Source organism: Urocitellus parryii, chromosome 7 (assembly GCF_045843805.1).
Source record: "Urocitellus parryii isolate mUroPar1 chromosome 7, mUroPar1.hap1, whole genome shotgun sequence".
In the NCBI taxonomy this organism is placed as follows: domain Eukaryota; kingdom Metazoa; phylum Chordata; class Mammalia; order Rodentia; family Sciuridae; genus Urocitellus; species Urocitellus parryii.
In genome coordinates, this window is record NC_135537.1 from 734,820 (window position 1) to 749,927 (window position 15,108).

The 15,108-nt window shown below is 57.1% G+C and overlaps 2 protein-coding genes across 2 annotated transcripts; both read right to left on the reverse strand.

Moving 5' to 3' along the window:
- Nucleotides 1-994: 994 nt before the first annotated feature.
- Hgh1 (HGH1 cochaperone) lies at nt 995-3,296 on the reverse strand. Its single transcript, XM_026409828.2, has 6 exons — nt 2,623-3,296; nt 2,446-2,546; nt 2,111-2,209; nt 1,820-1,911; nt 1,609-1,731; nt 995-1,526 (listed from the first exon to the last, which is right to left on the reverse strand). The coding sequence occupies exons 1-6, from the start codon at nt 3,234-3,236 to the stop codon at nt 1,314-1,316; spliced, it is 1,242 nt and encodes a 413-aa protein (XP_026265613.1). The 5' UTR covers nt 3,237-3,296; the 3' UTR covers nt 995-1,313.
- A 2,866-nt stretch (nt 3,297-6,162) lies between these two features.
- Nucleotides 6,163-14,985, reverse strand: Wdr97 (WD repeat domain 97). The gene is given in 27 exon segments (XM_077800741.1): nt 6,163-6,371; nt 6,467-6,528; nt 6,605-6,798; nt 6,932-7,054; nt 7,330-7,492; nt 7,565-7,686; nt 7,756-7,953; nt 8,065-8,253; nt 8,341-8,552; nt 8,697-8,778; nt 10,059-10,155; nt 10,261-10,367; nt 10,441-10,471; nt 10,473-10,636; nt 10,639-10,704; nt 10,797-10,946; nt 11,113-11,173; nt 11,393-11,514; nt 11,606-11,738; nt 11,915-12,005; nt 12,079-12,315; nt 12,397-12,539; nt 12,622-13,321; nt 13,512-13,633; nt 13,747-14,375; nt 14,525-14,661; nt 14,856-14,985. Coding segments are annotated over 27 exon segments (4,674 nt in total).
- Nucleotides 14,986-15,108: the final 123 nt, after the last annotated feature.

Sequence of the window (15,108 nt, forward strand, 5' to 3'; positions counted from 1 at the left end):
GGGTGGGTGGGTGGGTATGGGGAGATAAAATGTTTATTCTGTGGAGCTGGGAGTGCTGCTGTCTTAATGCAAGGAAAAAGAAATGGCCTCCAGCTGCCTCCCTGGTGGAGGCTCTGCCTCCACTTTCTGGGTCTCCCAGTCAGGGAAAAACCAGCACATGTATCGCACTTGCCTAGACTGCTAGGCTTTAATGGGGGCGGGCTAGAGGGCACCCTGGAAAGGGAAACCAGTGTCACCTAATGAAGCACCTAGCCACGTCAGAGAACATGAGGTAGTGCAGTCTAGGGTTTTGGTGAGGTGGAACGGGGCCTGCAAGCTTCCGGAAGCTAAGCTCCTTCATCAGGGTCTCTTCACTGGTGAAGAGGGAACAGCACTCAAGATTCCCACGCAGGGGGCATGAGGCTCAGGAAGGAAACAAAGTGGGGTGAAAGCCACAATAACTGCTCCAAACTTGGGGGCAAGGGGAACACATATGAAACTAGGATAAAAAAGCATGCCAGGCCCATGTGGGTTAGGGCAGGGGTAGATGGTGGTGGGAAGAGAGGCCTGAATGGGACAAGACTACAGGCACATGGGGAAGGCTCTCTGCAGAGGTAGGCAAAGGGTCTGGGAGCAGCATCTAGATGTCTTGAAAGGCAGCTGAAACTCGGGGAAGCTGACCAGGAGAGCAGGCCTAGTTAGAGAGCTATGAGAGAACACCAGATTGACCTGGGACTGGAAGAGCTCAGCAGGCGCAGAGGACCCTGAGGCACAGATCATGCAGAGATGGAGATCCCAAGAGAAAGTAGTACCCAGCAAGTGCTCCAAAGACAGGCCCAGGGGCAGAGTCCTAGGAAGATCCTAGGATCCAGGTGTAGCTGGGTCAGTCCTCTGAGGCCAGGTCTCAGGCAGAGCAGGCCAAGGGCCCCAGGGGATGGGGCTGACAGCAGAAGGCTCTACTTGAACCTCTGAACCTGCCCATGCCCAGACTTTATAGAGGATGCTCTTCAGGATGTGCAATGCTTTCTGTCCAGTCCACCACTTTGCCTGAGAACAGGTTCCTCATGGCTCCCCTGGCCCACCTCTCTGCCTCATGTGAAGGCAGTTGTGGCACAGGGCCTGGCGGGCTTTGGCTCAACCTTTATTCTTATCGGTATCAACAGGAGACACAGGGTTGGGAAGTGTCCTCAACCCTCCAACATTTACTGAGCATTCACTCTAGCCTAAGTATAGGTCTGCTTCTCAGCAGGGCACAGGGGATTTGAAGGCCTGTAGGCAGGTCTGGTCTAGCAAGTCTGACAAAGGTGACTCTGGACTGCCATGCTGAAGGGACCTCAGGTAGGTGCAGTCCCTTCCACCCTTGACTCTTGGGCCAGCTTCTGCTGCTCGCAGTCCTGCTGCTGCTGCTCCCGGTCCAGCTGCTGCTGCTCCTGGTCCAGCTGCTGCTGCTCGCGGTCCAGCTGCTGCAGCTGTCGTTCCACATCCTCAGGCACCTGCACCTCCAGCAGGTTTTCCATGCCACATTCTGGCTCATCTCCAATTAGCACCTGCCAGGAGAAGAGGCAGGTGAGTAGAACAGCTGGACAGCTGTGGGCTCCCATTCCTCAGCCTTTCCAACCTTGCACCCACCTGGATGAGCTTTTCACAAGCCAACCGCACATCAGGCTCTGGTTCCCAGCTATGCAGCTCTCGAAGGATCAGGTAGGTTCCCTGGTCCCGCACCTGCTGCCGCCCAGGTGCAGTGGCTGTCAGCTGGGGATATTGAAGAGGTTACTCATATGTCAGTGTGCTCCTATGTGTGTGTAGAACAGTGGCATTAACATAGCACACCCCTGCTCACCAGCATGATGGCTTCAATGAGCATCTTGCGGATGTCAGCATCAGGTTCACGCTGCTTCTCTGGCGGCAGGTACTGCAGGTCAACAGGCAACCCTGGGGGTGAGTGTGGGAGGCACTGGGTGCCTTGACTGGGCAGTTAGACCTGGCTCTACCTGGGTGAGCCTCATCTGTGCTCAGCATCTCTTTCCTGGAAAGTTTCAGAAGGGGTCTGGGCACTTTCCCATCCCTCTCCTGGGGTTGACTTCCTTCCTGCCTGGCCAACCCTTAGGCACCATCAATCCAAGCCACTCACGGTTCATCTCTTCCTCCGAAAAATCCTCAGGCCCAGCCAGAGGCAGTAGCAAGAAGGGAAGAATGTCGACTTCAGGCCCAAGCAACCACTCATGGTGTCCTGGGGGTGGGGACAAGATTAAGGTCGGGGGCCTGCGACTGTAGTTCAGTGGTAGAGCGCTTGCCTCACAGGTGTGAGGCACTGGTTTTGATCCTCAGCACCACATAAAAATAAATACATGAAAAAATACTGTGTCAATTTACAACTAATAATAATAATAATAAGGTCGGTTCGTAGGGGACCCAGAGTCTAGTCCCCACCCCAGAAACACCCAAACCTCTCCCCCCTCAACTCACGGTGCTCAAAGCAGCAATTCCGCAGCGTCCCTACCACCCCTCCCCTGCGCACTGAGGAGTCTGAACGCTGGATAAGGGGCAGCAGCCGCTGGACCACGCACCTATTGGAAGAGGCCATTAGTTGCCATCCCTGCTCACTTCCACCCGCTCCCCACCCGCGCGAAGTCTAGGCTTCACCTGTCAGGGTCCAGCAGGAAGGCACGTGCGGCAGGCCGCTGGCTAAGGTTGGAGAGCAACGGCCCCAGGTAATGTAGGGGCGCGTGCGCGTTGTAGCCGCGCGTGCAGAGTGCACACACCAACCGCTCCAAGCTCGACTGCCCTGGCTCGACTGCTGCCAGTGCCGCCATCAGCGCGGCACACGGCGCAGGCTCGCGACTGAGGTTGGCCAGCGTGGCAGCCGCCTCTTCCGCCCAGGGCCACTGTGGGTCCAACGCACGACCCAACAGACGAGCCGGCAGCCCGGGGTCGGCTGCCAGAAGCGGCTCGTGCAGGCTGGGGTCCGCAGCCAAGTTCACAAGCGCGCGGGCGGCGTCGCGGGCTGGGGCAGGGGCCGGAGCCGCCGCCAGCTCACTCAGCGCCTGCAGCAGCGCCTGCTGCCCAGCCAGCAGCTGGCGGCCCGACTCCGCGCCGGTCAGCGCCAGCACGTGCTGCACTGCTGCGGCCTGCAGGTCCGCCCGCGCGCCAGGCGCCAGGAAGGGCAGCAGCTTCGCCGCCTCGGCTTCGGGGCAGACCTCCCACCTTCCCCGCACGTTGCCGCTGGACGCACCTGGGCTGGCTCTGCCCTCCCGCATGGCGATCGGCTCGGCCGCCCCAGCCGTAGCTGCGGGAGTCAGCCCCGGGCCGGGGCCGCAGCACCGCCCACCCCGGAAGCGGAAGTCGCGCGGCCAATCTGAGGCCGCGGCGCAGGGGGCGGGGCCAGGTAGGCGCGGGGCATGGTGGGTCGCGGGGCACCGGGGGCGTGCGGGTTACCCTGCAGGTCCGCTTAGGCCCAGCTACACCGCGACCTGCCGGTTCTCCTGGGACCTCGAGGGTGTCAGGGCTGGCACCGGGGTGGGACCGAGTCTGGTCAGGGGAGTGTGGCTCCGGGTCCGCCTGGAAGGAAGGCCTGCCGAGTCCTGCCGGCGGAGCCCGGTGCGGAGGGCCACCAGGAGGGCCACCTGGGAACCCGGGGCCGTGGGATGAGGCCTAAGGAGGCAGCCTTAGGGCATTTGTGGGAGGTGCAGACCCAGTGACGCGTTCACACCGAGCTAGGACTTAAGTGGCAACAGGAAGCGGCAGCACATCCGAAGGCTTGGTGAGACCCACGCTCCTAAAGGGGCTGCAGTGACGACAGGGTTAGGCTTCTGCGATCTGAAATTCCTGTTTTCTATTTCATATCACATTGATTTGTAGGATCCTTGTCTCTTATGTGTTCTGAACTGTTTTTAGTGTCAGTATTGTAGATAGCTCCTCCCTATGCTGCCTTTTTCATGTCTTAATGGTGTATTTAAATGTGTTTAAAACAATTTGGGGGGCTGAGGTTGTAGCTCAATGGTAGAGTGCTTGCACGTGTGAGACAGTGGATTGGCTCCTCAGCACTACGTAAAAGTAAGTCAGATAAAGGTATTGGGCCAATCCACAACTAAAAAAAAAATCAAAATAAAATTTTATATTCAGTACTACTATATATATTATGATTCTTGATGTTTAAATTTTCCCTACTTTCTCACACTTGTATTTAAAAAGCATTTCTTGTTTTTATCATTTAAAATGTGAAACTCTAGTAGAGGGAGTCCACGATAGCCTTGGGAGTTCTTGTTTTAGTGTGTACAACTCTTTTATGAAAAAAGCAACTTCCAGGTGCTGGCTTCCTAGTGAGCACCAGAGTACTGCTGTGTCCAGAGCTGGGATGGGTGGCACTGGCTCAGGGTGATTCTGGTGCCTGGACAGTCAGAATAGCAGCCCCCAACATGTTCACTCTGCTGCTTCTCCTGCATTTTGTAGTATGGAACAGCAGCTCCCAGTTTCTGGTAGGATTTGCCTGGCACACTGTATAACCTGCTGCTCACCCAGGACTATTTGCTTTTTCAAGGATAAATTTGAAAGAGGCACCAAATTCAGCTTTTATGTAGATCCAGCCTAACTTATTTTAGAGACTAAATTGCCACAAGTATGAGAACATTCATGTAGATGTTTACCATCTTTGCTAAATTTCCTAATTATGTTAATTATGGATGTGAATACCTAAAGTTAATACTGATATGGTACAAGTATTTTTGTGGAAATGTATCTGGTTAGTGTGATTATTTAAAATATTATGAAATTGAGAATACTCAAAAAATTAAAATATTTACTCTTTGTAAAAAAAAAAAATCTTCCAATTCTTCATTCCTGGAACCTCTCAGCCTGCCTGGCCTAGGGAAGAGGTGCTACCTCACAGTCTCATAGCAAAAGCCCCTGCAGGCTTGCAGGCTTGGGGGTTATGGGTAAGGGATGGAAGACCAGTTCTAACCCTAAAGCCATTAAGAAGACAGGTGTAAGGTTGGAAGCTGAGAATTTACAAGAAAGGAAATCACTATGGAAGGATGTAAAAAGCTAGGGGAACTTCTCAAACAGTGCCAACGGGGCTGGGGTTGTGGCTCAGCCTAGAGCGCTCTCCTAGTGTTGAGAGCCACAGTTTAGTCAGAAAGATGCCTGGCATTTTTGCCAGAGGGAATGGTTGAAAGGTGACCCTGCTCCGGGATTAGGGCAGATCCTGCTGCCTCGGGGCAACCGCTACTTTGGAGTTCCCCTTGAGTTCTCGCAGGGTTCGGAGAGAATTGGTGGGCAGAGCCCGTGGAGGCAGTGTGTTCCCGGGAAGTGTGTGTAGAGTTCGGGAATAAAGGTTGCTGTTTGAACCTACAAGGCTGTGTGGCAGCTCGATTATTTTGTGCCCAGCCAGACTGCGGCAGCCTAGCATGTGCAAGGCCCTGGGTTCAATCCCAGCACCACATAAAAATAAGTAAATAAAATAAAGGTATTGTATCCAACTACAATTAAAATGTTAAAAAAAAAAAAAAAAACAGTGCAAACAGCTAATGTGTGTGGAGACCCTCAGTGGTCCTGTCAGTGACCTGCCAAGCTAGCTTTGAAGGATGTGGGTGACTCTGAGATCCTGTACCCCATAGGTCAATGTCCATTTCCTGGGACTTCTATGTGGAAGGATCCAAAGGATGCTGCTGCCTTGTTACTTCCCAGGTAAAAGCCCAGGTGTATTCTCCCAGAATACAAGTAAGGAAAACCAGGTCCCAGCAGACTGCTGTTCGAACATGCAGACTCCTCCCCACACACAGATGTACCCACTTGGAAAGTCCCCTTCATATCTGGTCAGGGATATGACCCAGGGAATCATCTCTAATGTCAATCACTCATCTTAACATCCAGTATTTGACCAGGTTGACAGGCTCATCCCACCAGGAGTGCTGCTTCACCCCATGACCATATCCCAGATGTTGTCCCATCCCAGAGACCCCCAATTCTTGACATCACATGCCACCCATCACCAGCGAATTCAGACTACTGCCATGCCTTCCTGCCCACCCCCAAGCCCTGGAGAGACGGAGGTGGCATCTGTCCTCTTGCCAAAGCCTCTGGACTTTATTCCAGATGCAGGCCTATGCCAGGGAACACAGAAGACACAAGTGTTGTTGCAATTCAGCTTGGCGGGATTGAGACACAGGACCCACTGTGCCTGCCAGGTCAGCTGTAGCTGTCAGGATCCGCATCTTCGGGCAGAAAGTAGCGCTGCAGGGTGGGCTGCAGGAGCAACGGGGGCAGGGCACGAGGGGGTGCGGGCCAGCCTGGGGGGAAGGGCTGCAGCTCCACTCTCGGCAGGGGCAGCTTTAGCACCCGGATGGAACGGTCCAGTGAACGGGCACAGTGGGTGCTGAGATGTGACATCACACGGCCTGGGGGCAGGCAGGCCAATGAGACCACCAGCCAAGGCTGGGATGAGGAAAGGGTGTGGGACCAGGGACCAGTCTCCACCCTTGAGCCCACTCACCCTTCATTCTCATCCCAGAGCTCCGAGCCTTGGCTTCCTGCAGTCTAAGTATGGGGTAGTGCCTGGGAGAAGGAATCAGGTCAGACAGACCATGCTCAGCTGCCCATGCCGGCCAGGGGGCTCCCTTGCTGCACTCACCCTTGATCCCTGGGTGGCGCCACCACAGTGTTAGGCACAGGAGGGCGCGGGGATGCAGAGCGGGGTGGCTGTTCAGTTTCCTTCTGGATCAAACTCTCCTGCTCTACTTGATGCTGCTCGCAGAAGTAGTTGAGTGCATCGATGTAGTCCAGGTCCAGCATCTGCCAGTGCGACCAGTCAGTATTTTCCAGCGGCTGTGGCAGGCCATGTGGTGCAGTGGGCATGGAGGGCTCAGGCACCGAGCAGAAGCTCTTCAGTGTCTCTGAGAGCGACCGCCTGGTCTGCCCAGTGCAAAAGTGAGCCTGGGGCTCTGGGGCTCCAGCTTTAGATTCTGTGGGGGACACCACAAGCAAGGGAGGCTCCAGGACATGGAGGAGTGCCTGAGAGGCTTGCGGCCAGAAGATGCTCGAAGGAGCCCCTGAGACTGCTGAAGCCTGTGACTGGTCCTCCCTGGGAGGAAAGGAAGGCGGCCAGGTATCAGAGCCTTTGGGCAGCACCATTGACAACTGAGCTGTAGACGGCTGTAAAGTTTCCATCTGTAGAGGAAGTGGCCAGTCTAAGAAGCATCCTTGCTCCTTGGCAACTGAAATTCCCTTTTGCCTAATTCCCAGCCCCAGGGACAGGGTGCCCCACCCCTGAGCAGGAAGCCAAAGCAGGCATCCCTGTAGCCCAGGGGACCCCAGGGCTGCCTCTGGAGAAGCCCAGCTAGGCCATGTGCACCAGACCTTCAGCTGCTGGATCATGCCCTCCAGCTTCTGGCAGCAGTATAAGCGCAGCTTGGCCTTGGAATTAAGTTTGGAGCCCTGGACCCAGGTCATCATCTCCTTGAACAGGAAGCCCTCTGGGTCCCGGAGGCCCAGACCATTCAGCAGCTTCTTGAGCTCTGGCCTAGGACAAATGCATGTGGCTTATTCCAGCCTCCCCAGCTGGTAGGGAGGATGGGTCAGGAGTGTCACTTACCGGTCGGAAGCTGGAGAGTACAGGAAGTAGGACATGAGCTCTAGCACCACATCACGGGAATCCAGGGAGCAGGCCAGCAGCAGCTGCAGTGCCAGCATCACAAATTGCTTCTGAATGTGGTCCTGTGTACAGGTGGGGTCAATGGTTGGTGGGAGAAACACGGTGGGGGAGGAGGGTGTCAAGGAACTCACCTGGAGGCTGGGGGGGTTGTCCAAGTTGAGCAAGTGCAAGAGATGGCTCTGCAGCCGACTGTGGAGGTCACTGCTCACATCAGGCAGCAGTCTCAGCAGTGCATTTAGGATATGCACACGCTCTTCCCAGGTGGCCTCTGCCAGCAGGTCCACCAACATGGAGGCCAGGCCCTCCACTGTGCCCATCTCAGGGTAGGCCTACAGAACGGTATGCTGAGACCCTGCTCCCTATTTCACATTCAGGCAGGCTCCTTTCTCCCCACACCCCATCCCAGACTACGTTTCCCAGCTTCCCAGTGCCCCCCACACCTCCAGGGTGAAGATGGGGAACAGCTTTTTGAACCAGTTCTGGATGACGAAAGAGTGCAGGAACCTGGGCAGATGCCCATAGCGCTCTTCCCAGAGTGAATGCCCCTGGTGGTACTGGGAGCCAAAGTAGATTTTGGTCCTGGGGGCCTCATGGAAGCTCTGGGACTTGCCAATCAAGTCCATGGCGCTCTAGGGGAAGTGACAGCAACTTCAGCCCCACTTCTCTGGGTTTTGGGCACTGAGCCCACCCCGCCTGTGGCAGCCTGGGATGCATACCCCAGCCTCTGCCTCCCAGTAATCTAACTGTTGGTCAGAATACATCCTGGGTGAACTCAGAGAAGCTGAGATCCAGTCTATTTTCAGTTCCTTCTCCTCCTCCTCCTCTTCTTCCTCTTCCTTCTCAGACCTCCCATGAAGCCACTGCATCAGCCTACTGTGCCACTTGGACCACCTGTGGCGCTGTAGCCATAGGTCATCCAGGCTTGCATCTGGCTATAGAGGAGAGGGCACAAAAGGGGGCATCTGGCAGACGGTGGGGACAGTGGAGCCCTCCCTGAGCCCCCCAGCTCTGCCTCTTGCCTTGAGTCTGTTCTCAGTATAGGAGGGGAGCGTGGTCAGAGGTCTAAGATGGCCGATCTCTGTGGACGGCCACATCTGCTGAAGCACCACGGAGTTGGGCACACAGCCAGGGAAACTAATGGGTCGTGGGCAGTACTAGAGGCAGAGCACAGTAGGGTGGCTGAGAACTTGAAGCCATCCCAACTGGGACACCACCCTGGGTCACACCCATGATCATGTAGGGTCCCAAGACATGGGCCCAGTTCTGCCTGCCAGGCCTCCATCAGACTGGACAGGCAGCCCATGCTCTTAACATCCAGGTGAGGGGAAAGTCTGGGGTGCCGAAGGAGGAGTGGTCCATGGACACTGACCGGAAGATGAGGGAAATCTGGGGGACAGAAGGCCTTTGGAAAGCCCCAACCCCCACAGGTTCTTCTTGGCACTTGGTCTCAAACCCTGAAACAGGGAAGCCTGGGGCTAGGGGACAGGATAGAAAGGAAGTAACTAGAGAGAGCTCAGTGGAGAACTTGAGTCGATATGCCACAAAGCTGGAAGGACAAAATGGCATGCCTAGATAGGAGCCAGCCTGTCCTAAGCAAGGGGCTGGGCCTGCTGGGCACCCCCTGTGAGTAAGTGTGGGATTTAATTTTATTTTTTTTTTAAGAATTTAACCTTGGGGAGCTGGGGCTGTAGCTCAGTGGCAGAGCACTTGCCTTGCACATGTGAGGTACTGAGTTTGATCCTCAGTACCACATATAAGTAAGTAAAAAAGAAAAAAAAAAAGAATTTAACTTTGGGGTTGGAGTTGTGGCTCAGTAGTAGAGCACTTGCCTGGCATGTGTGAGGCCCTGGGTTCAAATCTCAGCATTGCATATAAATAAATAGAATTAAGGCCCATTGACAAAAATACAAAACAAATTTTTGAAAAAAGAAAAAGAATTTAACCTTTATTTTTCATTTGTTTTTTATGTGGTGCTGAGGATCGAACCCAGTGCCTCACCCATGCTAGGCAAGCGCTCTGCCACTGAGCCACAGCCCCAGCCCAAGTATGGGATCTTGAAGGGCTAGCTCCCCTTGACTTTGCTCCCCTGAAAGGTGGGGACTCTGGTCTTGCAGGATAAAGCCCACTGGCGACCCACCTACAGAGTGCTCCCACTGAGGAGGGGGGTGTGCAGGAGATTCAGTGGCAGGGGATCTCTGGCTCAGACTCAGGCCTCGTAGGCAACAAGGTGCTCCTGCCCACAGACACCACTGCACCATAACTCCAGGAAAGGGGGGGGCAGGGCGGGGGACTCTGGAGCTGGCCTCTGAGCTACAGGTGGCCATGGCCCTTAGATCCAATTTGGACACAGAGGTTTGCAGCAAAGGGGAGATAGGGTACACAAGAAGAGTAACCCTGGAGGGGGGTGCCTCTCTGGGAACCCAGAAGGCCTCACCTTGTGGGACTGCACAGTGGCAGGAAAGAAGCCCTTGAGATTTGAGAGAGGATCCTTGGGCTGTTTCTGCAGCCAAAGTGGGACCTGGAGATGGGACAGAGACTCAAGAGTTGAGCACAGCCCCTAGAGCCCCTCAAGTACTGCTCTTGAGTAGGTGGCATCCCAGCTGCTAAGTTTACCTCACCTGTTCTGTGGGAGGGAGGACGGTGGGTCCAAGGCCATGGTCATCTCCTCTCTGAGCTGCTCCAACTGCATCTGCAGATCCAGACTGAGGCCCAAGTCACAGCTCAGGGAAGAGCAGGCCAGAAGCTGAGGCAGCCAAGGAGTCAGGGGGATTCAGCCATGATGTCAGGAAGGGGGTGGGAGGGGAGGCAGGCCTCACCTTGGACACTTTGCTGTGGACCTTCTGGTGGTGGGTGGATGGGGCAAGATCACTTGGGGGGGTGGGCAAAACGCTGGCCTGGGGCCCCTGGGGTCTGGGAGTGGAGAAGGGCTTTGGGTACTGTCTGGGCCTCACTGCTGATGGTAGCCTGCCCAAAGCAGGAGGCAGTTCTGGACAGGGTACACATGTCTTGTCTTGGAGCTCTCTTTCTGTGGTGAGGGTCATGACGCTCCCCTGCTGGGGCTCCCTTTTGAACTGCATGTCCTGAGACAGGTGGGAACAGTGGCAGTGTCAGGTCTGGGCTGAGAGGATCTGCCAGGGTCAGGGCAGAGGCTGGAGGATGGCCTCACACCCACCAATAGTCCAGGGCCATAGATCAAACGTAGGTAATTGTCAAAGGCTTCCTGGCGCTGCTTCCAGGAGGGTGGGGGCCGGGCTGCTGGGATGACCTGTCCCAGCCTCAACTCCTGAAGGTCTTGGTCACGGGCCATTATGGCCTCCAAGTCCTGAGAGGTGGGGGTCAGAGGTCAGGTTTGCTTCCTTGGAAGCCATGTGCTGCCCACATAACCACAGGTGTCCAAGCCAGCCATAGGGACCAAGGGGCAATGGCCTGAGCCTGAGCAGGGACAGGGCTAGGCAGTGGGGTGGCAAGAAGGTCAGTATCCACCTCACCTCCTTCATCACTAGCTGCTGAGGTGTCGCTGACTGGCGACGGGTGGAGAGCAAGGCCGGGCTGCAGAAAGGGAAAAGCACAGGTGAGATATAGTCCAGTAGGACAGGGCAGAAAGCAGGACAAGGACCAGCCAGGAGAGGGAATGGCAGGGCGGGGATGGGTGTGGCAGCCTCTGAGCAGTCCAGGAGTCCTGAGTCCTCATGCAGGGGCCACACAGTCAGGCCCTGACCCCAGGGGCTAAATGGGAGTCTCAAGGACAGCTGAGACCTGCCAGCAGACCTGAGACTGAATGCCCCATGCAGGTTGGTGAGCCTCTGCATCTGGATGGAGGTCAGTGACTCGTGGCTGGTCAGTGGCAATGGAGGGTCATCCACCACATCAGGAGCCTTCTGGCACAGGTTCTGGGCAAGCAAGAGAAGCTTGGACCCCTGATCCTTAGGGTCTGTCCTCACGCAGCAGCCCCACTTTGCCCATCCTGACCTCGCTGCATACCTTGACTAGGTAGGCTGTGGGCAGATAGAGCCTGTGGGAGACCAGGCAGAGACGGGAACCCATTGCCAGCACCAGGTCTCCACTGTTGCTGGAGAAGGCCAGGGCCTGAGGGGAACCATCCAGCTGCAGGAGCCTGCGGGGGTACCCAGAGGCCACTCCTGCTTCAGAGAGGGAAACTGAGGCAGTATCAGGGGCAAGGCCCTGTGTCATCCCACTCCCTAGCCATTGGGCTGTGGTGTGAGGCAGAGGTTTGGAGAGCCCAGTGGCTACACCCCAGGCCCCAATCCCCTCCCCAGGGCCCCAGCCCACCGCAGAAGGCGGTTCTCAGAGGTCCAGATGCGGATGGTGCAGTCCAGGCTGGAGCAGGCATACAGCTTGAGTGTGGGGCAGCAGCACAAGCCTGGAGACAAGGTTAGGTCAGGACCAGACTAACATGGAGGCCCAGGCTTTGCCTTTTTGTTCTGTCCCCTCACCAGTGATGTGGTCCATGGGATCATCCTGGGGCCGGTGGTCACAGCGACGACCCTCACCCAAGCCAAACTGCACCAGGCCATAGGTGGCACTATTTGGGTCCTCAAAACCTACAGTGATGCGTTTACCCAGAGCACAAAGCACCACAACCGGGTGGCAGCAGGAGAAGGTGCGCAGCAGGCTCAGGCTCTCCTCTGCATAGGGGAAGACACGCCACATCTTCACGGTCAGATCTCCACCTGTGGGACAGCGGGAGCAAGGCTGAGCTGCCCGGAAAGGCAGGGGCTCCCGAGCCGGCTTCAGGAAGTGGAGGTACTAACCCGAAGAAACGATGCTGTTCCAGGTGGACGCAATGGCGGTAACAGGGCCTGGGCTGTGCGCCTCTGTATGGAACACAGTTTTCGAGGAGAGCCAGTCAAGCACCGAGAGTGTGCCGTCTGTATGCCCAATCACTGGCAGGTACCTGCGGGTGGTGACGGAGCCTGTGGGTATGAGCTCAGTCACCGCTCCCCTCCCGTCTGGATCTCGCTGGCTCCGGCGCCCACCGGTTCTTGTTCTTCCAAGCCCAGGCCATGGCGCTGCGGCGCAGATCGCCCTCGTTCTGGCGCACGATCTCCCAGCAGGCTAACGCGCTGCCGGGGTCTGTGAGGTGGCTGTACAAGTGCAAGCAACAGGGCTGTGGCGCCGGGGGCGGTGGCGGGCACACACGATGCAGCACGCTCATGGGGCAGCAGGCTGCGTTGGCGCGCACCAGATGTCCTGTGCGCGTCAGCAGCCACAGGGCCTCGCGCGGAAGGCAGTAGGCCACCGCAACCGCGCAGTCCTCGGCCTCGAGCAGCAGTGCGCTCACTGTTCTCCCTGTTGCAGCTGACACCAGGTAGACCGAGCCATCCACACAAGCGCATACGAGGCGCGTGGGCAGAGATGGGTTCACTGGAGCTGGTAGCGCAGGCGCCACCTGGAGGTGGAGCACCGGCGCGGGCAGCTGCGCCAATGGCGAGTAGAGCTCGCTCAGGCGCCAAAGCTCCACGCTGCTCGCGCACAGTGAGAGCACCGGCCAGCCCCGGGCCGCAGGTGCCAGCAATCGGCTCACGCGCGCGGACAGCACGTCCTGGCCCCAGGAGCACAGCGCCACCTCTCCCACCTGCGCCGCCGCCTGCAGGTCCCACGTGCGCAACGTTCCATCCTGAGAGGCGGAAGACACTCGGGTGGTGTTCGGGAGAATGACCATTGCTGTCACCGGGCCTGCGGGAGCGCGCAGATCTCAGGCACACCCGGGAATGAGGGAAGGGAGCTGTTGGCCCGGGATGCAGCCAACGCAGAGAATCTTGGTCAGACCCAGCAGAAATCTCCAATAGCTCAGAGCTCAAAGGCAGAGGGCCGAGCTCCGGGTGCAGAGAGAATACACTACAAGAGCATCTTGGGAGCAGCGCACCTGTGTGACCCACGAACACCATGCGGATCTGCCAGTTAACCTCCCACACCTTCACCGTACTGTCTTGGGAAGACGTCACCATGGCCTTTGCCTCCTCGAAGTAGGCCAGGTCAGAGATGGTGCTGGGGATTAGAGAGAATGGGGAGGCCCCGTGGACTCAGCACTGCCTAGTGTGTTGCAGCCTGCACCCCTTTTGCCATGACCACCTTGTCTTCCAGTCCCCAGCCCCCCTCACGTTTTGTGCAGACTTTGGCGCACATCTGTGAGATTCCAGGCTTGTAGATCGAAGGTGAGCACAGCTGAGCCGTAGGCTGCGAAGCAGTGTGTGTCTTGGTGGGTAGACCCTGGCCCCAGAGCCAGACGCTTGAGTGTGCCCGCCAGGCCTGGTGGTGGCTGCAGGGGTAAGCCACGCAGCACCAGGCGTCGACCACCTGAGCGGAACTTAAAGAGAGCCAGGCTGCCGCCCACCTCAGCCACAAGCAGCAGCCCCAGGTTGGGCACCGGCAGGCAGCAAGTGGGCTCACGGCCTAGCACCCTACCCACCTCGGGCTGGCTCAACCACAGCAGGCTGAGGTCTGGCCTTAGTATGGCCAGCCCTGTGGGGCCCCAGCCTACAAAGCGACCCACCGCTCCTAGAGGGCCCAACACAGCTACCAGACCAGTAAGTGCCACAGGGGCCAGCAGCGTCTCCTGAGCCCAGCCATCCTTTTTATGCAGGTGCAGGCAACCTGCCCCATCCAGCACCACGAAATGTCCTCCCACTGGGTCTTGTGCCACGGATCGCAGCCCAGCTGGCACCTCCAGGCGGCGCAGTGGCTCCAGCCCATGTGTCAAGCGAGCAACACGCAGCTCAGCTCTCTTTTCCTGCGGGCCAGGATGAGCAGGATCTGCAGTTAGGGGTGGGGGCTGGGCTCTTCTGCAGAGGGAAACTCCAATGGAGCTGGTGCAGAGGACCCCCAGGGGAAGGGCTGGACTGGGAAGAGACCAGTGGCAGATGCTGGGCCAAATCACACCTTTTCCACAACGTTGTGGAGGCCAGTACGAATGAGCAGCCACAGCTGGTGGGCGCGGGTACACAGGGGCATGTTTTGCCACCGCTGGGTGCTGGTGAAAAGCTGCAGGACCTGTGACTGCTCCAGGGAACACAGCTCTGTGGGCCAATGGAGGGAGTACTGTTACCTGTGGCCTTGGGCCCCAACCCTGGAGGTCATGGGCAGCAAGGTGCCCTTCTCCAAGTGCCCGGTTGAATCAGTTACTGCCCAGAGGAGTTGTGTTCCCAGAACCAAGTCCAAATGAGTCCTGTTTCTGGCCGGGTGCCTAGGGGGTAAGGCCAGTCCCCCTCACCATTCTTTTCTGACAGCAGCCCAGGGTCTGGGGTGTCAAAGCCGTCTGCATCATACAGGTCTGAGTCCAGAAGCAAGTTATCGCCTTCTGAAGATAAGGGCTTGCTTGTGTCCAACATGTTAGCCTCCATTTTCACAGCTGTGTGTCCAGATGACCAACAGCTCTGGGAAACTAACCGTTTCCTGGCGGGTGGGGCAGCATCGGTTGCTAGGATATGAATGACAGGCCCCGCCCACAATGCAGGCCCCGCCCA